The 21756-nt window shown below is 41.5% G+C and overlaps 2 protein-coding genes across 2 annotated transcripts; one reads left to right on the top strand and one right to left on the bottom strand.

The window, feature by feature from the left end:
* Positions 1–298: 298 nt before the first annotated feature.
* Positions 299–6105, bottom strand: LOC118790834 (charged multivesicular body protein 1b). Its single transcript, XM_036547911.1, has 8 exons — positions 5870–6105; positions 4320–4417; positions 4087–4233; positions 3555–3623; positions 2872–2979; positions 2378–2421; positions 1986–2058; positions 299–1640 (listed from the first exon to the last, which is right to left on the bottom strand). Exons 1-8 carry the CDS (start codon positions 5883–5885, stop codon positions 1596–1598), a joined length of 600 nt encoding a protein of 199 aa, XP_036403804.1. The 5' UTR covers positions 5886–6105; the 3' UTR covers positions 299–1595.
* Positions 6106–9454: 3349 nt separating this feature from the next.
* LOC118791424 (terminal nucleotidyltransferase 5C-like) lies at positions 9455–20743 on the top strand. The gene is made up of 3 exons (XM_036548782.1): positions 9455–9570; positions 18003–18636; positions 20116–20743. The coding sequence occupies exons 2-3, from the start codon at positions 18018–18020 to the stop codon at positions 20676–20678; spliced, it is 1182 nt and encodes a 393-aa protein (XP_036404675.1). The 5' UTR covers positions 9455–9570; positions 18003–18017; the 3' UTR covers positions 20679–20743.
* Positions 20744–21756: the final 1013 nt, after the last annotated feature.

Below are 21756 nucleotides of genomic sequence, written 5' to 3'. Positions count from 1 at the left end.
AATCCTTTGAAAACAGAGAGCAGGCTGTCATTGAGACACTAAGAATATCAGCTTCCCAACATAGCCCCTTTGGCCCAAGCTCAGTTATCAAATGCACATCTTGATACAGCACAAACAAAATGACTATGTCTGGTAATCAGTTCTCAATGATAAAAAATAGTTTACTGATTCAAAACCTGACCTCTCTGAAATAATTTGACATCATGACAGAGACAAATATTAACAATCAAGTAAGTCTTTACTTTTTTGCATCTTTATCACAAAGCAATCCCCACAATCATGCAAAGACAGATAAAACAAGAGCATATCTATACTAAATACAGAATGCAACATCAGATTTTAATAATATCCAAACTTGTATTTTTATGCATGTATAGAGAAGGGCAAATACAGCAGCAACAACTGAAGTGAACATTAAGTGGGGGCAAGGAAGGAACAGTCGCATCAGTACCAGCAACTCAGCTCCGACTTGTCTGTTTCCACCCAGCTGTTTTCATTGATGGAGAAGCTTCGGCGAAATTTTATTTTCGGCGAATATATACAAAGAATCGATGAACAAGTAAATCTTCTGCAGGAAGTTCCATTTTGAATCTTGGAGTATAATTTTCAACTAAAGCCTAGAGTGAATTTGAATTAAAATATGTTTAGCCTGACCTATAAAAAAGGGGGGGAAATCTTCAAAGTAATACACACTTTGTAGGTGCTGATGGGCAGTCTGCATGGTTGCTCAGTTAGCCCTACTAACAAATCTGTTTCATCTGATACTCCCAGGACACACCTATGTTTTCATACACTTCCAGCCCCCTTTCAGTGCGTAACTAAGATGTGCAGTGCTAATGGTTTCTACATTCTACATCAACAGCCACATCACATCAGTCTGCAGGTAAACACTGATGTTCCCCTTAGCTTAGTACTAAGCTTCTGATATGGAAAACTGAAATAAGTACACAGTATTTGACACTATACATTTTTGACAATAATGATATACTTCAATGACGTTGTTAAAATGTTATGGATGTTAATGTTTATTTAGAAAGTTAATGGATAATGGTGTTGCATAATCATGGGAGGCTTTGTTCAGTCAGAGAATCACCATGGAGTGTGTTAGATTTATGACAGTTTGAAAACCCTTCTATCTTTGTTAAAAACTTGATTAATCAAACTGGCAGAGTGAGAAACAAAGAAAAATGAGGATCACTCAGCTGTGTAAAACACACACACACACACACACACACACATATATATTTCTTTATATATTTATCTGCATCAATACATGGTTCCGGGCATCACTATGTAGTTTCCTGGGTTTCCTCTTTTCTGTCGCCCTGACTCTGGTAGCATGGATGCACTGTATATGTTTGTGTAGATTTATATTATATATATATATGAAATCAAAGGGGTTGGAATTGTGTTATCCAAACCCCACCACTCTGGATTTAATTGCAGTAGAACACAGCCCCCCTCAATGGGAGTAGATACAATGAGGCAGAGAGAGAGAGAGAGAGGGGAGGCAATGTCTTTGATAAAGGCTCCAGTGCAGGGCGGTGAGCACATGGTCCAGACCTTCACTTCAGTCACACAGCGTTCAAGGTCCTCTACACCTGGTCTCTAAGTCTGGCCAGCCTCTGGGACAGCTCATCCTGGGGACAAACACAGCAGGGGGTGCTGTTAATGACACTGTCAATTTCCTGTCTGAAGGTAATCCCCCCGCATCTGTTAATAAACAGCCCAGCTGTGTGAATGATTTGTGCATGCAAGCGTGCGTGCGTGTGCTGTGGATAACGACTGGGACAGGTTTGTGTGTGTGCATTAGCTGTGGATCCCAGATATGAGTGATTGACATCCAGTTTATGTGTGCGCGTGTGAGCGTGTGTGACAGGTTTGTGCGTGGGTTGGCTGTGGATCCCAGATGTGAGTGGTGGATATCAGGTCTGTGTGTGCTAAGGGTCCTGGTTCAGAGTAACAGGAGCTCTGGCCGTGTGTACCTGCTCCGCTGATGCCACGCTGGTCCCCACCGACCCTGTCTGACCCTGGGGGAGCTCCATGTTCAGATCCAGCCTGCAGAGACACACACATGTGCGCGCAGACACAGACAGACAGAGACACACACACACAGAGCAAAGGCACATCATTAGCTCCTTCTTCAGAGTTGATTGCTCTCAGCCACACAGCACCACAGAATAATTTAGAGCAACCAGGCCCACATGAACAGAACAGACCAAACTGGCATTCACTGAGATGAGTGTCCACCAATCAGTGTCCCTGCCATATGTGTGTGGCTCAGTGGATCTCCTTATAATGCACACTACTGAATATATGGGGTAGACGTACACTATGCACTGTATTTTTGAGAATAAGAACAAATACAGCAACTTACCCAGCCTCATCAGCCATTTCATGCATGAGGGTGTCAACCTCATTCTGAAACACACAAAAAGCATACACCACAAGGGGTACTTACACCATGTCCTCCAAAAGACTCTCATATGGTTTGTAAAGGAAAAACTGACACAGACCATTTAAAAATTAATTAATATACATTCTGACCAAAAACACAATCCCATTCGAGCACAATGGAAGGATTACACTAACAGTAGATTGGGATCCCCTGACTGTTCCTAAGAATCACCACAAGAGGGCATTACTGTATAGTTCTCCGCTTCTGTTGATCCATGACTACTCCTCTCACCAAACCTTCAGCAGAACAGTGAGCTCAGTCACAGCTTATGCAAGAGCTGTGCCTGCTTGTAGAATTCACTGAAACACTTTGGCAGCTGCACTAAAGAGACCAGCAAGGGGAAAGGGGAATTTCCATTCTGAACTACGGTGCGGAGCGTGGCAGCTGCTGGCGACGGTGTGGCCGGGCCGCACCTGCGGCGTGGTGAGCGTGGTCGTGCTGCTCATCGTGTCCTCCATCTGGGCCGTCTGCACGTCCAGCGTCTCAAACTGCCGCTCAAACTTGTCCATCAGGGCTGAGATCTGTTTTGGAGACAGAGAGGAGCTATCTTCAAGAGGTATGTCACAAGTCACTCTGGCCATAGTTATTCCCAAACACTAAACAGATAAACACTGTATCTCCATTAGACTGTTCATTAAGTCACAAAAAACATAAATCTGTACAAATAAATACAGACCATCTTTAGAAATCCTGGATTACTTATTTCATGGTTTTTGACCCTAAGCCAGACTATTTTTACAGCAACAGTCAGATGACACTCACAACATAACTGTACACAAAACAACTATTTTGTGGCTACATTCTTCACTGCGGTCTGAATCAGAAGTGCGTTAAATAGCTATTAGATCAACAAACCAATAATTTCACTCATCTGCTGTACGTGCAGGGAGCCTTTACCACATTGCAAAGCATTTCAGAGAGAGAATGTTAAGCTCACTTTAGGCACGCCTGACATGCATATCCACCTGGGCAATGCCGAAAACGTGTGGATGTGGATGCGTTAACAAGCAATGACACAACCACAGCTACTCTCCGGTCAGCACGGAAAACCCATCACAGACACACCCTCTTAAGAGAAGACGCACACAATCCATACCTTCTCAAGGTTCATGCTCTTCAGAGTGGCATCCATGGACTTCACTACTCCCGCCATCGATTTGGTGACCTGAGGAGCAGAGATTGTCACAACATCACACCCTGCACTGTTACCATGTAAGAAAAACTGCCAGGGATGACTTGATTCTGCATGATAACTGCATTCACACCCTAAGTACAGAAAGTTGGCCTTTAGTCCCATTACATCTGCATCAGTAAAATTTAACTGGCTGGACAGGATGCTACACTGCACAAGCTAAACAACCCAGAAAAGCTCAATTAAGAATTCACAGACCACTATGACTTATACGTTTAAACTGTATGCTACTACATAAAGGATGCATAAATTAATTAATGTTGTTCAACATATTATAACCTGTGTGTAGCGACAATGACCCTGACCCACTGCTAGAGTTTAGCTTTACACAGAGCAGTCCGAAAGAAGAAACTGGCTTGCTCAAGGAAGCAGGAGCAGCAGAGACTCTTTCACCGTAAGTTCAGAACCAGTCGTGGCGGTGTGAGCGCCATTTCACCTTGTTCATGGTGACGGCCGTCTGCACCCTGGCTGCCACAGCATCTACTCTTGCACTCATCCTCAGGAAGTTGATGGACTGATTCTTCTGGCGGATGGCGTTCTCTGCGTGTATCCGGGCCACTTCCATGTTACCTTTTTGGATGGCCTGGGGAAGGGGGCAGAACACACTCGATTACCGTGAATGCACACAATCGGCGACACCGGGCTCCGAGACACTCCTGGTAGCCGCACCTTCTTGACTTTGGCCTTCTCTGCTTTTTCCTCTTTGTCACATTTCTTGGAGTTCCGCTGAAGCTCTTTGGCCGCAAATTTCAGGTTGAAAAGATGTTCTGTGATTAAAGTTAAGGTCTTAACTATTAACACCCCCCCCCCCTCTCTCAAAAAAAGCAGACATGCCCCACTTTTCATGAAAACGCACATTTTCAAACCCTACAGAATACGGAATAAGGAGGGCACCTAGAACACACTGTCCTCTTGCTATGAGGCAAATCACAAAATAAAAGCTAACAACTTACATTTATTCTGTATGTGACAAAATGAGAAAATACCCTTTATACTCTGAAGTGAAAAACATCTGACCATAAAGAGTAATACTGATAACAAGATCGGTGTCAGTGCAATATAACAAACCAGTGAAATTAATGTAGCGAAGGGAAACCCAGGACTCAAGCAAAGCCAGGCTCTCTGATTGAGTTTAACAATCTGAGATATCAAGGGAAACGCACGGATCACTGCATTCTGGCGAAAGCCAACTGTTCCGTGTCAATGTGGCGAGGTATAAATAGAACATCGAAAAGGGCAAGTGGTGCTACTTACGTGCCACTGTAGCTACAAGCACAGGTAGACACCTCATAATTTACTCTTGACATACAAACGACATGAAGATTTTCACTACGCTCTCAAATAAATCTCTTTCAGCAAATAAACAAGGACTTGTTTTATCTCACCTCAAGTAAATGTAATATCAATACAAGACTCAAAGAGGCCTTTGCAGGTGTTTCACGATAACTCGCTGTATCTGGCGCACGAACTGACATTACAACTACCTCTCTGCTGAGATTTGGTAGGAACCGAAAGAGAGGAGTGTAGCTAACTTTCAGTTCATGTGGCGTCCGTAATGATCCATAGCACACCAGCCAAATACAAAGATTTGATACAAAAACTCCTAACAACCCTAACATATTCCTACAAAATGTTAAAGACTACCTTCAGCCACATCTTTCCTGCATATCGTAAACTTTCGATCCATCCAGGAAAGCAGCGATTAGAAAACTAGTTAAGATAAAGGTAAAAAGATAAATCAGAATTTGTTCCCTGATTAGCTACTTGGCTATCTAAAGGTAAATTACCTTACACAGATAGCTAACATTGGCTTTGTAACTGAGACTAACACCAATCCTAGTTAGCACGCTGGCTAACTACCTGCTAGCACTTTAGCGCGGCACTCATGTGTAGCTAGCTCGCTAAGTTCTCTGTCAGAACAGCGGGTCCACTAAACTAGCTATCTAACTAGCCAAGCATAATGTATTACATAAAACCCCAAATGGAACAATTAGCTAACCAGATAGCTAACGCTGTGTGACTAAGCCAGGATGGACAGATATGGACTAGCTAGGTAACCAGCAGTCAATATGAAATGCCAAGTTGTTTTGTATTTACCTCATTCCATCAGTATGAAATCAACACTTAGTTACTGAGCAACTATCAGATATCACCTGAAACAGGCCCACTTAGCATGTATTTCTTACGGTAGCTTTTTGGTCTTTAGCGAAAAAGGATACTTTCCATATTCGACATGATTGTAAGCAACTAGCTAGCTAGCTGGCTCGCTAGCTCGTTTTTATGTTACACCAGCTATAAAAAATCAGCTACAGCGAACAGAATGTCTTTCAGATCGATAGCCGATAAAGCATTGATTAGACGTGCGACGATATTTTGCAAACTTTGTCAGTTGATCCACTTCTGTTCTTTTTTATTTTGATTCTCCGCGACACTTCCGGCTCCACACCACAACTGGAGTGATGACATCACCGATACGCATTCGGGGGCGTGTTCTGTACACGTCACGCGTTCGGGATCTCGTCGAAGAACGGGGCGCGCGCGCTGTTCAGACAGACTTTTTTTTCTGAGGCTGTGTACTCGGTTGTGGAATAACTTTAGTGACGTCAATTTTTTATTTTTGGAAGCGAGTTGATTGACCTTTTACGAAGCGCATTTGCTTAAAGGGTTCGTGGTTTCCAGCTCAGTTTCATCTTCACCGACATATACAAAATCCCAGTGCGCATTTCTTTCGAAATAGCAAAGCATCTATATAGCTGGAGTCGATTGTTTGTAATCATTCTTTAAATAATATTAGGCACACAGGTCTGACTTCTGATGCTTCTAAAGTCGGTCTAGCCAGCTATTTTTATTTTGAAACGACATACACTGAAATTTTTATCGTGCGAATGGAGCAAACTTAATAAAGAGAACATCAAACGCAAACAAATCTAAAGCCTAAATGTACCTACTAGCACAACATATTGGCTACGTGTGTAACTGTACATAATTATGTATTTTAAATGATAGCTGATTAAAGGAGACAAATAGTCGGCTGATTATTTCCATTGCATTACATTACTTCATATCAACATGCGCACACTTTTTTTTTCGGCACACGACGTCGGCCCGCGCACGAGCTGTGTAGAGAGCAGATGCGTCTGGGCTGGGGTGTCTAAAACCTAAACCTATAAGCACAAAAGGCAGACGAGTATGTGCTGTAACGGTAAAGCAAAGAGCCCGTATTGACGGGGAGGGGGCGGGGGAGCGGGCATGATTGATGATTAGGTTTGCGTCTCTATATCACGGGAGCAGAGAAGGATGAGTCACCAACCGCTTCATATAATATTCAGTGTGGTCGCAGTGCTGCAGCGCGTGTGCGGCATCTTCCTGGCTCCCCGTGCACACTCGCCCCCTCAACAAGACAGGCTATACCCATCAGTGCAGGGCTGCTGCATTTTTACATTGATGTTTACACAAAGAGCTGAAACCTCTCACTGCCTCCCATCTGTAGTGGTTACCGTGAGATACTACTGTGATATATTGCTCATTTTGCACACAACGTGAAACATTCCCAGCTTTGTGGATTTGAATACATCTATATTGTTTCCTGTTTTTGGTTAGGTCCTTTTTAAAGTGGAACATTTGAACGAGTGACTGGCAGCATGAGAACCATCACGTTAACTTAAACACACCATTACTATGAAGGCATTCTCATCATAACAGGCAGATCATCCCATCAGCCTCATACAACTCATACAACATATATCTCTCCAACTAATGAAATGATGCGGTGCTTCTGCAACAGTAAAAGTTCCTCAAGCATAGCACTGTCTATTCTCCCAAAAACATACATGTATTAAGAGAATAAAGTTTCTTTTGATGCCCAGTTGCTTTTGCTTTGGCCATGCCCTCCCCAAAAGGCCTTTCCAATTATTTGAACTTTAATACTGCTGATATATTGTGTATGTATATTAAAGCTTTTGGCTTAGTACCGTCACAGACATAGCCTCAAATTATATATTAACAAGAAAATCTCAGACAAAAACACAAGGGAAGAAATATTGTAAGATGTGCGGTGTATAATAATGGTTTCAGTGAGAGCTATTTTTGCAAGCAGAGAAGGCTGGTTTATCTGAGTGATGAAAAAAAGATATATATTTCTGACATTCTGAAGAGAAATGTGTATAAGAAACTATTATTTCAGCAATTTTTAGGCTTTTATCTACATTGCTCTCAATCTCTCCATTAAATGGTCATTGGTAGGCTCATTTGCCATCTAAATAGCTATAACATCAAAGACAATGCCAGTGTAGGTTGGTGAAAGTGTTTATATGTGCATAACATTTCCATTCCATGAAAGAAACTATCAGGCCAAGAAGCATGAAAATGTACTTCAGAGTACTCCTAAGAGTAGATCTGAAAAATCCATACAGAGAGTCATCCCACATTGACTTTGTCTTGTCCATGATAATGTATAAACTGTTTTTTCTACGGGTTAACTATTTGCCCTTTATTGTGACACTGATGTGTACTCAGCAGAATGTAACAGCTCATCCTGTACTGTGTCTGGACTGGTAATGGATGTGGGTGAGTTGGTAAGGGTGCATTGGTACAGGTGGACAATAGGTGCAGTCCATTTATGTTTAAAAAAACCTTTTACTGGCAATGCTTGCAGTGTGAACTTTGGATTGTACAAAACAAGTGCTTTTACAACTTCTGCTTTGCATTAACTGTGATGATGAGGATGATGATTATTATGCTAACTTTGTATGCACTTTTATTTTGTTCTACAGGGTAAGATTGCCTGCCAGAATATTCCAATTCATAAGAGCAGACCATGCAAACAATCTACAGTCCAAAGTGTTTGAGTACAAAGTCTAAGTGGTTTCAGTGACGTTGTTGGCTTCTGTGCACGTGGATGGGTTTGGCCCCTGGAGACTTGAGGTGTTGCTGAACCTTCTGACCCTGTGATGTGGCTTGACCATACTCAGCACTATGACACAATACTAACCCCCCCCCCCCCCCCAAAAGGGACAACACTGTACATTTGCCTCAACCCAGGCAGCCAGGATCTCTGAGAACCACTATGGGGCATTGAGAAGGCCAGCATTCTAAGTTCAGAGCTCCAGGACATTCCGTTTCATTGATATTAGCTGCAAGAATACTGATGTGTTCGATACTTGAAACATCCACAATTTTGTGTGTGTTATTATTATTATTATAATGAAGAGGTCCAGCAAAGTCATTAAATGTACTTTGAAATTAATTTATAAGAGGCAAAGGAACAAATTTCCCAGTTGTCTTGTAGAACTATACAACCTTTGCGCCTTTGTTATTTGAAAAAAAGTCAGCATTGTGTCGATACCTCTAGCAGTAATTATTCCAATGATGATTTCAAAATGCTTAATTTTAATAGAATAAAACCGTCTACGTATTTATCATTTTTTAACAGAAAATGTGTTGCAATAAATGCTCTTGTAAAATAATATGCAGCAGCATTTAATCTACATGACAGCTGGCTCACCCTATACAGTTATGGTTATAATAACGCCAGTATTGTCATACAATATTGAATGATGCATACAGACATAGACTCTCAACATAGTAACTCTAACATAGCTGTTAAAGCTCGTCCAAGCCTCATTGTTGTGGCTTGTCTGTACTGTGTGGACTACCTTAAAACTGTGACGCCAGGTTGCCATGGAAACTGGTTTACGCTACAGGGTCTGGGAGAGAAAACAGTACGAGATATTTAGGAGTTTCATTTCAGCACCACATCCAACCTGGACAGCGACCGCGCACATAACTCCGGCTTCGTTATTTCGGTTTTCACGTGAATGAGTCCAGAAGGAAAGACCTGCTGACCGTCGACCCTCTCGGATCTTTACTGGTGGCGATCAACATCGACGTGTATAACGCTTTCAGTTTATTGGCAATTTGGGTGAGTTACTTTCTCTCCGACACTTCCCTTCTATCTCGACCACTGTCATGTTATATGCCTGCTGCTAGGTGTGTGACGGCATTCAGGTGGATGGATAACGTAACTGACCTACCGATAATCAACAAGTTTGCACCACCGTTTTACAAAACAGTTCTTACTGAAGAAACTTGGGTAAAAGAAAGTTAGTTATTGATTATATGAATATGAATATATCACTATATTTACAGGTTTGTATTCAATTAGGTTGCTCTGGTGGAGGGAGCTTGCTTAGGCTGGTGTTTGCTAAGCGGAGAGGTTTATCGAGTGAACTTGACAGACTGATCATTATAGCTATTGGAGATGGCCCAGGATCGTTATTTCGGAAATATTCATGTTCAGTCCTACGTTAATTAATTTTGCTTGCAAACGTTAAAAAACACGCATTACGGAAGCGACTCTATCCAAAATGATCCATACAGAAGGCTATCCATCAACAGTTATATTAATGTTGTAGCTAGCTAGTTGCTAGTTCCAACACGTCACGGTATGGCTGCTGTTTTATCGCAAATTATGAAAGTACACAGTTACAAGGTTTATTGATTACCTTGGTCTATATTGTTACTGATCCTGAACCAAATCTGTCTACAGGATAGTACCAGGGGCTGTATTATTAACAGATAATATTTAGTCGCATATTTTGCAATGAAATGATGCACTGGCAGCAGCGTCCATGCAACGTCAGTGATGCGTTGTTTGATGTTCAGGTTACTGAAAGCAAGCGCTTGACACTTTTGTGACGACAGAGCTGGACTGCAATCACTTGCCACGCCGTGGATCACATTTTGTTCGTGTTTTATTTTTTACAGCATCATCTATTTAAACCGTAGGCGTAACATACTGTACCGCAACGAAGTTGTCTTGTACGTGCGCTTTCATGTGTGCAAGTGCAAAACATGCTCTCGTAAGTCGCCCTTTTTCATGCTAACGAACAATAGGCTAAGTTCCCTAAGTCAAAGCAACCTTTATGAGCCTTGGCGAAGTTTGTAGTATATCACAAAACGACGATCTTGCAAGGATTTTAGTTTTTATATCAGATTATCTAGTGTGTCAGATGCAGATAAAGTGACCCGTATAATAATAATAACAACAACAATAATAATAATAATAATAATAATAATAATAATAATAATAATAATAATAATAATACATTGGTAATGTATGCTCTCTGCGAGTGCTCTGGGTTTATATAAAACATGGTGTAAATCAGGTGGAGAAGCGCATCTGGGCGCTTTTTTTTTACCCAGCTATGACTCACACAGGCTTATTTGAGAGTGAGCGAGCGAGAAAGGGGGAGGGGGAGGAGGGTATGGAAGGAAGACAAAAATCCTGCAGCACTGCCACATTTCCAGCATTGCCGACCCAAACAGCCTTTTTGCCACACATCGGGAGGTCCCATTCATTCTCCTTTTGCAAGCGAACAACGAAGCGTAGCGCTCGAACAGTAGCGTTTAAACCCAGAGCGCTCGTTGTGTTTGGCATGTATCCCCAGCGCCACGTGCAAACCTGCTGACACGATAGGCTGTGCGTCTTGGCACATTTCCCCGTGGCGCCGAAGTGGTTCTCGACTCCAGCTTGCGTATCAACAGATCTATGAAGTCAACATTTTTTTCCCCTGTTTGCTTGTTTTTGCTTTAACACCACAAATGCCCCAGCTCCGTTTGTATACTTTATGTTCAGTAGGCTGCACTGGGTCATCTCCCACATTCTCTTTCTCTCTGTCTCTTTCTGTCATGCATATTATTCACTGTTTTGTCTGAATGACGTCGTAGACAGTGCCACATAGTGGCATGGTCAGCAGTGATCAGTATTGACTTTATCTGTTTGTGGTGGAGTTGATTATCTGTTTCACGTGAAAAAATGACATGTCCCCAGCACTTGACATCCCCAAAACCATGACAACATTGGTGAAGACCTGTATCATTAAAGTGAGAAAGAAAAAAACAACATAGTTCCATGGACTTGGGGCAATGGCAACAATATAGCTTAGTGGTCATGGAAGTAGCCAGAAAGATGCTGGTAAATGTGCAATGTGACCTAAGTAAGTCTATGTGGATAAGCATGTCTGTTAAGCAAATAAACAATGCCACGTAATGATAACTGCAAGTATTAGCCTCCAGAGCTTGCTATTTTGCCACACACAATGCTGAGACCCAATGCAATGGTCTCAGCATTGCTTACTTTTAATATACCCTCCCATTTAAACTCAGGTTGTTTTGGGGATTTTTTTTTCTTTACAGCTACTATTTGAGTACTGATAGAGGTTTACAGTGGATTCTCCTGAATTCCGCTTTGTTTCTAACTAGCCTAGTCTTGTGTGGTAAACATAGATCCTTGTCTATTATTCATAAACTGTGATCACAATAAGTTCTTCTTGAGCTGCGTTTAGGGAACCCACACATCACAGATGTTTTACAAACCATGGAGGATGCAAAATTCTTTTTTATTTGGTTGAAAAGTGCATGATATATCTACCCCGATGATGCTAACCGAATTAGTAGCAATGCATGAAAAACAACAAGGATCATTAGTGAGCATAATTCAGTCTATATGTTTCCATTAATATTAATCTGCATGCGCAGAGCAATGTGTCAAAAATAATTTAATAGTCTCATTTAGCTATAGTCGTGAATTAAAGCCTAGATAATTGCATGTCACCCAATTGCAAAGTCCCACATTAATCCAAACACAAGTATAGAAAATAAATTAGCCACAGCTGACTGACAATGGGTTGGTCCCTATTAAGATCAGGTGATTACAATGAATGTCTGGGCAATATGTTTGACAGAACAAAAAACGAAGACATTGATTGGTTTCTGTTTCAAGTTAATGAACGGTGACAGGAAATGGACCCAGGGGAGCACACACTGGCAAATGTATTGATGTGCTGATTTTATATCAATGGGAGTGCTCTGTTAACATTGGTTGCTAACTTTAATTAAGTCAGTCACACTTCAGTTAAAATACCTTATGACTTCCTGTGGTTAGACAGCGTATTTTTTACGCTGTGCTTCTTTATGAACAAGGCTGTTATTTTGTTTATTACTGACATTTTCATTTCCTCTACATACGCTATTACTTCAAAGATCAATTGCTAATTAAAGCTTTTATCAGAACACAATTTCTCTTGCGCACATTTATGCTGGTTAGCATTATCATTTGTGATACAGTGATGATCTATAATGGTTGGACCTGGAATAGCTCAGCATGTAAATATCTATAGAATTTAAGCATTAGCCAAGCAATAACAGGTGTACATAGATAATTGTATCTATTTTGACACAAAAAAGTAGCTACGGTAAGAACACCTCCACCTGTGGGTCTTGACTGTGTTTTAAAAGCAACTCCAGCAATGGGCAAGGGTAGAAGTGTGTCCAGAGAAATGCCACCAATTTGCAACAAGAGAGGTGTGGTCAGAGGACATCTAGTAAAAGCTAATATGAAGGGTAAGCGAAAGCACTTTCAATTATAGGAGTTGAAAAGCTGCGAAGGCCTATTATTAGCACACATAAATACATGTATATGGGAGTATATATGTAGACATCATAAAAATATAGCCAGGACACTTAGTGAGTGGAGCATCCATGTGTATGTTGTCAGACAGACCAACAGCAGATGTGGGTTTTTTTTCCCCAAATGTTAGATTATTGCGATGAACTATTATAAAACAATGTTTTATAATAAAACACCCAATGTGAGACTTGATATGGGAATTGTAATACAACATTTTTTAGTAATATTACCCATGCCGGTGGCGCATGGTGGTACTGTGCAAACTCCCTATAGGACATGTCTTAGAAGATGATCATCTTTAACATAAGTAAAATGAGATTTACACACAGGAATAGCAAGCAGTGTTTACACTGAAATAGAGCCAGTTGGTGGCTAGATATTTAGTTTAGTGAGATGTTGAGGAACTTCACAGTAAAGGAGGACAATAAAACTGGCACCAAGGAGGGAAAAAGAAAAATGAAGGGAAAAAAAAAACATTGAAACTTCAAGAGCTGAAGGAAAAACACATTAACTAATGAAAAAAACAGGAAGCTAATCTGAACAGAGAATTGTACAAAATGTAAAGAAAATATGACATGAAGAGTGAACCCCAAGTGAACTGAAATTAACATTTCATACACACATGCACACATGCACGCATGCGCACACACATTCATACACACACACACACACACACACACACACACACACACACACACACACACACGTCATAACACCAAAGTATATATGTAAGTAAATATGTAAGCCTAAGACAGAGCCGCTGAAATGATTGTGCAACACTACACAACAAAACTATTGGCAAAACCTGCAGAAAAGAGTTCTCGTGGTGGTAAGGCAGATGTGTAACACCACACAACTGGTAAAAAAGACTAATTGCGCAGCAGAAGTTAGAGAAACAGCACTCTGTTGGTAGACTTTGAATAAACACAATGAGCCCTTTAGTTATGAAGTAGCTGATCCTGAGTGCATGCATGTCTCTCACAGTGTTCTACATTTATACCACTCCACTGCCTGGATTGAAGCTTGAAGCCCCCACTTTGTATCCAGACTCAACAATAGTGAAGTGCATAAGCTGTGGCAGAACTGAAGCCGAGGCCTTAGTTAAAAACGTGCTGGCACCACTCTCTTCAAAATTTACAGACTATCTTAGCAAGCCAGATGGTCCCTAATTCTCAGTGGCAACTGAATAGAGGGAGCAAAACATTCTGTGAAAATTGATCCAAGTAAACTCTGCTAATATCCACTGTTGCAAATTGTTCCTTTAAACAGTGGATTGCTCTCCTACAACGTTTTGTGTCTGTCCCTGTTTTTATTTTTTGCCATTGCTGTCTGGTCACTTAATGGGAGGTAAGCTAAATTATTATTTTGTAACAAGAACTATAGCTGTTGAACTGTCTGGGGGTAAGGATTGTTAAGAGACTTTCTAGCTAGGTTAGAGGTGATAAAACTGTCATGTCATATCTGTGGTAGGCCAATATATTATTGGTCTGGGTCAGATTTCTGCAAAGACACCTCCATCCCCTCCTCAGGTATAGTGGACCAACAGATAAAGCGGGTCAATGGAAAAACTATAGTCTTGCCAGAATGTGTACTGAAACCAGTCAAAACACCAAAGTGCTGATAACATGATTACTAAGCAGTAGAGTATTACAATAGACTTGGCTGACATACTGATTAGTCTTTTGGTTAAAGTAAACACAGTGTAGTGTAAATGAGGAGAAAATGTCTTCAGAATCCTTGAGTCTAGCATCTCCCCATTTTAAAGGGTTTATGAAGAAGGCAAGAGAGTTGTTGGTGATGAAAGCTCTTTGTTTACATTGCATTAAGACTAACAATGACAAAACATAATAATAAAAAAAACTTGTTGTCTTCATCTATCCCAGTTCTATGTTGTTACCATGGAGTATATTTGACTGCACATTGACTTTAAAATGCAAATGGAGTCCATGTATTACACTTTGACTTAATAGAATTTTCCAACATTTGTAACAGTTCATATATTTTTCCTTCTGATGTGATATTATGGCTGCTCTTTCAAGGAGCAAGGGAAACATCCATAAAAGGTGCTAATGTGGAGATCATAAAAAAAGAGTATCTTTTGATCTTTACAAAAGAAAAGAAAATAATTGATTTCTTCCTTGGTGAAGAAAAATCACAAGAGCCAAGTCCTTTAAAAGGGGATTTAAAAAATAACTGATTCTTACCTTTGACAGTGTTGGTGCAACAAGCCGACATGCCTCTTTTGTAAACCATTTTGGAAAATATATGACTCCACCCTTATTCTGATGTTGTTCCTCACGTACAAATGATTACACAGCTTTGGTTAGCTGTATGTTCCTTTTTTAAAAATAACTGACTGAAATACCAGCAAACTAAAAAGACAACAGCTGACATGAATCGTGCTCAGGAACAGACACATAGTAATCTGGAGGGACTTTTTTGTTCTTCACCAAAAGCCTCTTAAACATGCTATGGTAATAAGGCAGGCCTTTCATTTTGCAGATATTTGTGACAGTTTAGGTCAGGAGCATCGCAAAAGCCAGTTTTGGGCAACTTCATCAATGCTGCACAATGAGATAATGGGAGTCATTTTTCTATTTTCTCCTTTCCTCAGAGGAGATGAATGCTTCCCATAATGTATTTGCAGCCGAGGGAACCAAAGTCCCCTGTCAGAAAGAAGACCTTAGCTCTGACTCACTCTCCAGGCAGGGATGTTCAACCATTCACTGCCATCCTAAGTTAAAAAACAGGCATATGAACATTATTGTCATGGATACTGCTTTTTTTCTGTTTAGTCTGTTTGGAGCATCATTTTGTTGTCAACATGCTCATGTGCATGTGTATGAGGGATAGAACGTGTACACATTCATGAATACATTATGTATATATATATATATATATATATATATATATTAAATATTCATCAATGAATAGGATGATTAATGGATTGATCTTGCAATGATTCATTCATCTTAACCCTGTTTATTCCATTGCAAGAGAATCAATACGAGCTGTTTGTAATCATCTGTCTGACTCCTTCTTTTGATTTGACTCCTAATTATGTGCTTTAGCAATAAATTTAATGAATAAAAACACCATTGTTAGTCTCCTACTTTGAGTCAAATGGGTATTCAGTTCAGTATAAAACAAAAAAAAAAATACCAGTGAAACTCATATTTGAAATTCAAAACAGCATGGGGAATTGACTGTGGGTACTTTTGTGGTTTACCCCTTAATGGCTTGCACCTCAGACCTTGTTGAAGCTGATTGAATTTATTTTACGACAAGGCTGTTATCTGGAAAAGATGGCACATGTTCAACGGCAAATGACAGTGTATGAAGAAATGCTTTCCAAGTAAAAAATGAAAAAAAAAGAAAAATTATGCATTCATACCTTGGTGTATTTCTTATTTTCTATATATTATGGTAAACATACTGCCACGGTTGCTTGCTAGGTGTTCAATTAATGCAGATTATTATAAAGAGAGCATAATCGTCTTTTAAAATTCAAAATTACTCATGTCAGGGCAACTGTAACTTCAAACTATACATGTCTTCATTAATCCATGAAAATACTATGGAAATAAATTAGCCCGTCCCTTACAACAGTAGCACTGTAGTTCACTAGCTGTATTGGGCCACCCATCCTCCTCGAAGAGAAAAGCAATAACATTAGTATATTGGCAATTTTGTCAACAAAACTGTGATATTTATGACAGCTCATAGTCACAGACCTCATGTCCCCGAATTTTGGGGAGTAATATGTGCTTTTAATATAGGCTGATGCCAAGGAGAGGCTGCTGATATCCCCATATAACAAATGTAGTATTTGTTGTGCTTTTAAATTTTAACTGCAAAATTAATTTTTAACTTGCCGGAAGGCTTCAAGCACAACTTTTCATTTTATTTGTCACCCCTGTGGCTCAGTGGCAGAATTTAAAAAATCAATCTTCCAATATTTCTCCAAGCCATACAATGTCCTGTTAAATGTGTTTTTTAATTGTATTTATCTGTGTATTTACACTTGTTCCATCCAAAGCTTGCACTGTAGAATGGGATACATAATTAATGACAACGTGGGTGCTTTTAAAATGTTTGTATGATAAAGCCAGTGACCTGGCTGTTGCACACACCTTAGTGCTCCTGTTATATGTGTCTCTTTGGTCTTGATAAGTGCCTCAGCTACTTTCTAAGACTGAGAGAGGGTGGTAGCACAGCTTTTAGTGAGAGAGCATGCATAGCTCACACATAAAAAACAAGTTCATGACAAAGAAACTAGCTCAGGTAATTATTGATAGAACATGACTCATAATCCTAAACACAGTAACAAGGTGGAGGTATAACAACGCTTGTTACAGACACACAATCACACAAACACACACACACACACACACACACACACACACAGACATACACACACACACACACACACACACACACACACACATTCATATTTGTACAGTGTATATAAAATTTAATTAGAATAATTCTCTGTGATCATCACTAAGAAAATTAAAGAAAATGAATTTGAATCCTCTATCACAACTATGAACTGAAAGCATGCATGATTACTTACTCTGTAATGGAAAGAATTGTGTCAGAAAGGAAGATTCGGAAGATGTTCTTTTGGTGGTTTCACAATACACCTCTGTTGCTGGGGAAAAGTTGTTGCATCTCTTAACTGATGCTGCAAATGAAACAAATAACGTGCTGTTTGTACTTACACAATGGGAGTGTTTTTTTTCGCAGTGCCATTAAGTCCTTCTTAGCGACGATGGGTTTTCATCTCCCTTTTACACAGTTTAGATATGAATGATGGGCATACAATGGCCCATCTCTGTCATAACAGCTGTGTTTTCCTTTTTTTTCTTTACTCCTTGCAGACGCAGCTCGTGAGGATGACAGAGCTAAGCACTGACCGCAGGTTTCACAGCCTCACCCCGGAGCAGGTGGAAACCTTAGACCAGGTCCTGACTGAGGTCATCCCCATCCACGGGCGGGGCAACTTCCCTACGCTGGAGGTGAAGCCGAAGGATATCATTCACATGGTGAGGGACAAGCTGATGGAGAAGGAGATAAAGGTCAGGGACGTCCGCCTCAATGGTTCCACCGCCAGCCATGTGCTGGTCAAGGAGAATGGCACTAGTTACAAGGACCTGGACATCATCTTTGGAGTGGAGCTGCCCAAGCAGGAAGACTTCCAGATCATCAAGGAGGTGGTGCTGCGCTGCCTCCTGGACTTCCTGCCCAGTGGTGTCAACAAGGACAAGATCACCGCCCTGACCATGAAGGAGGCTTATGTGCAGAAGATGGTCAAAGTCTTCACAGAGCATGACCGCTGGAGCCTGATTTCACTGTCTAACAACAGTGGCAAGAATGTGGAGCTGAAGTTTGTCAACTCCTTGCGCCGGCAGTTTGAGTTCAGTGTGGACTCTTTCCAGATCATACTGGATCGTATGCTTGAATCCTATCTGGAGGCTGAGAGGAAGCAAGGGCTTTGGAAAAAGAATCCAGAGGGTGAAGCTTCTGTAGGCCAGACCAGTCAATTACTGGAAGTCCCCAACGTTTTATCTGCCACCTCTCCGGATGCACTCGAAGGTCAAAATGAAGATGCAAAACTGTCAGGTGAAGCAGATGACATGTTGGGAACAAATGACAGTCTGTACCCTTTTGAGGAGGTTCAGGTGCAAGGGAAGGAACCACCACACGTTATGGAAGAGTCAGCTGTTCAAACAGTAAACATGGAGGAAGTCATGGATATAAACTTGTCAATTCCAGACCTGCAACTGGTGTCACAGGAGGAGACAGAGCTGCTGGTAAAGCCAGAGGCGGGGGGAAAGGAGGTGTCTGTTTTAGAAAAGGAAACAGAGACTTCAGACCTTGAAGTACCATTACAAAATGAGGCATCTCTAGCAGAAAACAACATGTTGAACATGGAAACTGAAGCTCATTTGGAAAATTGTATTAAAGTACAATCAACAGACATCACTGCAGACTCAATATCCCCTGTTGAGAAGACAACAGCTGAGGGACCAGTTACCCTTAAGGTTCCATGTTTGTCTCCAAATCAGCCCTATACTTGTCCTTCACAGGAAGCACAAGACTCATCCATAGAATATCCTTTGCCTCCTCCTGCAAAGAAAACCTTCAACAGATCACAAATGGTTATCCTTAAGCATTCTTCACCGAAACCTCCTAGGAAAATGTCAAAGAAAGTGTCAAATGTGCCACAGTCCCCTGAAAAAACTAATGCTGTAGATGAGCACCCTGTCCTCAATACTCAGCTCTTAGAGTCGACCAAAGCAACCTCTGAAGAATCAATACCCATGCTAGTTGAAGTAGCAGACCTTGCCACAAGCCACTTCCACTCTTCAGCTAACACGTCGCAACATGAAAACTGTGAAGTGAAAGTGTTGGAGATGCCTGCCACTACCAACACCGAGGCACCCCAGGACAATGGCACAGAATCACAGTCTGAGGTAACATGCTTACAAAGTCAGACAGATGAAACATTAACCCAGGCCCTTGAAGCACCTGCCCAAAGTGTAGAGCCAGAGGACTCAAAACTTGGTGAAGATAGCCTACACAACCAGATCCCCTCAATGGAAATACCACCACCACCATCTCCACAGATACCAGAGCCTACTATCCGGATAATACAGCCTGCTGTGAATTTACTAGCTACACAGGTACTACCAGAGTCTACTGCCCAGTTACTGGAAACTACTGTCAAGGCATCAGAGCCCACTGCCCAGGTACCAGTAGCTTCTTCCCAGGAACAACAGCCCTCTGCAGAGGTGCCAGATTCTAGTGCTCAGTCTTCCAGCGGACCAGAGATTGATAATCAGGTGCCAGAGCCTAAAGAACAGGTACTGGAGTCTGATGTCCATACACTGGAGCCTGGAGCCCAACCTGAGCATTCGCAGATGGAAGCAACATCTGAGAGTCAGCAAACAGAGGCTACAACACCAACCAGGGAACTTGCTTCCATTACAGTGGTGGCAGAGAGCATGTATGGGGACTTTGAGCAGGCCATGGACCACCTACGCTACCGGCTGATCGCCACGCGCAACCCCGAGGAGATCAGGGGCGGGGGGCTGCTCAAGTACAGCAACCTGCTGGTGCGGGAGTTCAAGCCGGCCAGCGAGACGGAGATCAAGACCCTGGAGCGCTACATGTGCTCGCGCTTCTTCATCGACTTCCCCGACGTCAACGAGCAGCAGCGCAAGATCGAGTCCTACCTGCGCAACCACTTCATCGGCGAGGAGAAGAGCAAGTACGACTACCTGATGACCCTGCGGAGGGTGGTCAACGAGAGCACAGTGTGCCTGATGGGCCACGAGCGCCGGCAGACCCTCAACATGATCACCGTCCTGGCCCTCAAGGTGCTGGGTGAGCAGAACATCATCCCCAACACCACCAACGTCACCTGCTACTACCAGCCCGCGCCCTACATGGCCGACCACAGCTTCAGCAACTACTACATCGCCCATGGCCAGCCACCCCTCTTCTACCAGCCCTACCCCCTGCACATACACATGCAGACTGGCCTGGTGTAGTATAAGGCAAGAGGGCGAGAGCAGGAGACCGCCAACAGGAATAAGAATGCCATTCTGCAACAAAACAGCCACTAACAACAACAACAACAACAAAATTGTCAAATTATCAGCCTGAGAAAAATCAGTCCAAATGCTGAAAAAAAAAGCATCCACTGAAGTGCACGAATGCTGAAACGATTTGGGGGCTGATTGCGGGGCTTTGGCTGCCAATAGTAATAAATGTCACCATCTTAGAGAATGAAACCAGCAGCCGAAGGGCTGGTTTACATTCCTCAGAAATGCAAGGCTGTTGATCATTTGCAATTATAATAGAAGAAATGCGTTAGGATAAAAGTGAAGCACTCCAGGCAACTCGTTAGGTGTTGCAGGCCACATGTGTCCATAGCCTAGAAAGGTGTGCCAGTAATCTGTGGGCAGTGAGGACACCAAATGCTGAGAGCCAGGGTGATGAGTGAAGTCGAGGATAAACTTTACTGAGGGGTTAGCTGACATTGGTGCAAGATGTTTAGTCTTACAGAGGGTCCTCTCTAAGTATAGTCCTCATTTCTCTTTTCATGTAGTCATCACATATAGATCTAAAGCAAGAGACACTTGCTTGGCAGCTGCAGTGATTTCTTTCATATTTACTGCAGTCAGCTGTTCTGTCCAATGACAGAATGTCTAAAAGATAAAATGTCTAATAGACAGCATTTGTGACAAGATCTTTTTTCCAAATGTAAGGAGACTGATTTTTATGTCAGTTTTTAAGATTCTACAGCATAAATTAAAAAATAATATTGGATTAGCAAATATGATGACATACAAATTACTCTTCCATGAGAAATTAATATTGTGTACAAGTACAATTTCTTTTATAAACAATTTTTTACAGGGTCTAAAACAGACAGCAACAAAAACATGAATATGCTATCAACAATTAATCTTATCAAACCAACCTTTTTAAGCTGAACATACACATTGCTGTGTGTGAGGTATAACTTCTGGACCTATAAGTACATAAAACCTGCAAGATAATGACAGTATGGATTTCTGTGGTTAGGACAGATAACTTCCACAGCTATTTTCAGCACATTTAAAA

This window comes from Megalops cyprinoides, chromosome 16 (genome assembly GCF_013368585.1).
Source record: "Megalops cyprinoides isolate fMegCyp1 chromosome 16, fMegCyp1.pri, whole genome shotgun sequence".
Classification (NCBI taxonomy): Eukaryota; Metazoa; Chordata; class Actinopteri; order Elopiformes; family Megalopidae; genus Megalops; species Megalops cyprinoides.
The sequence above is the reverse complement of the archived record's forward strand: the minus strand, read 5'-3'. Positions and strand labels throughout refer to the sequence as shown.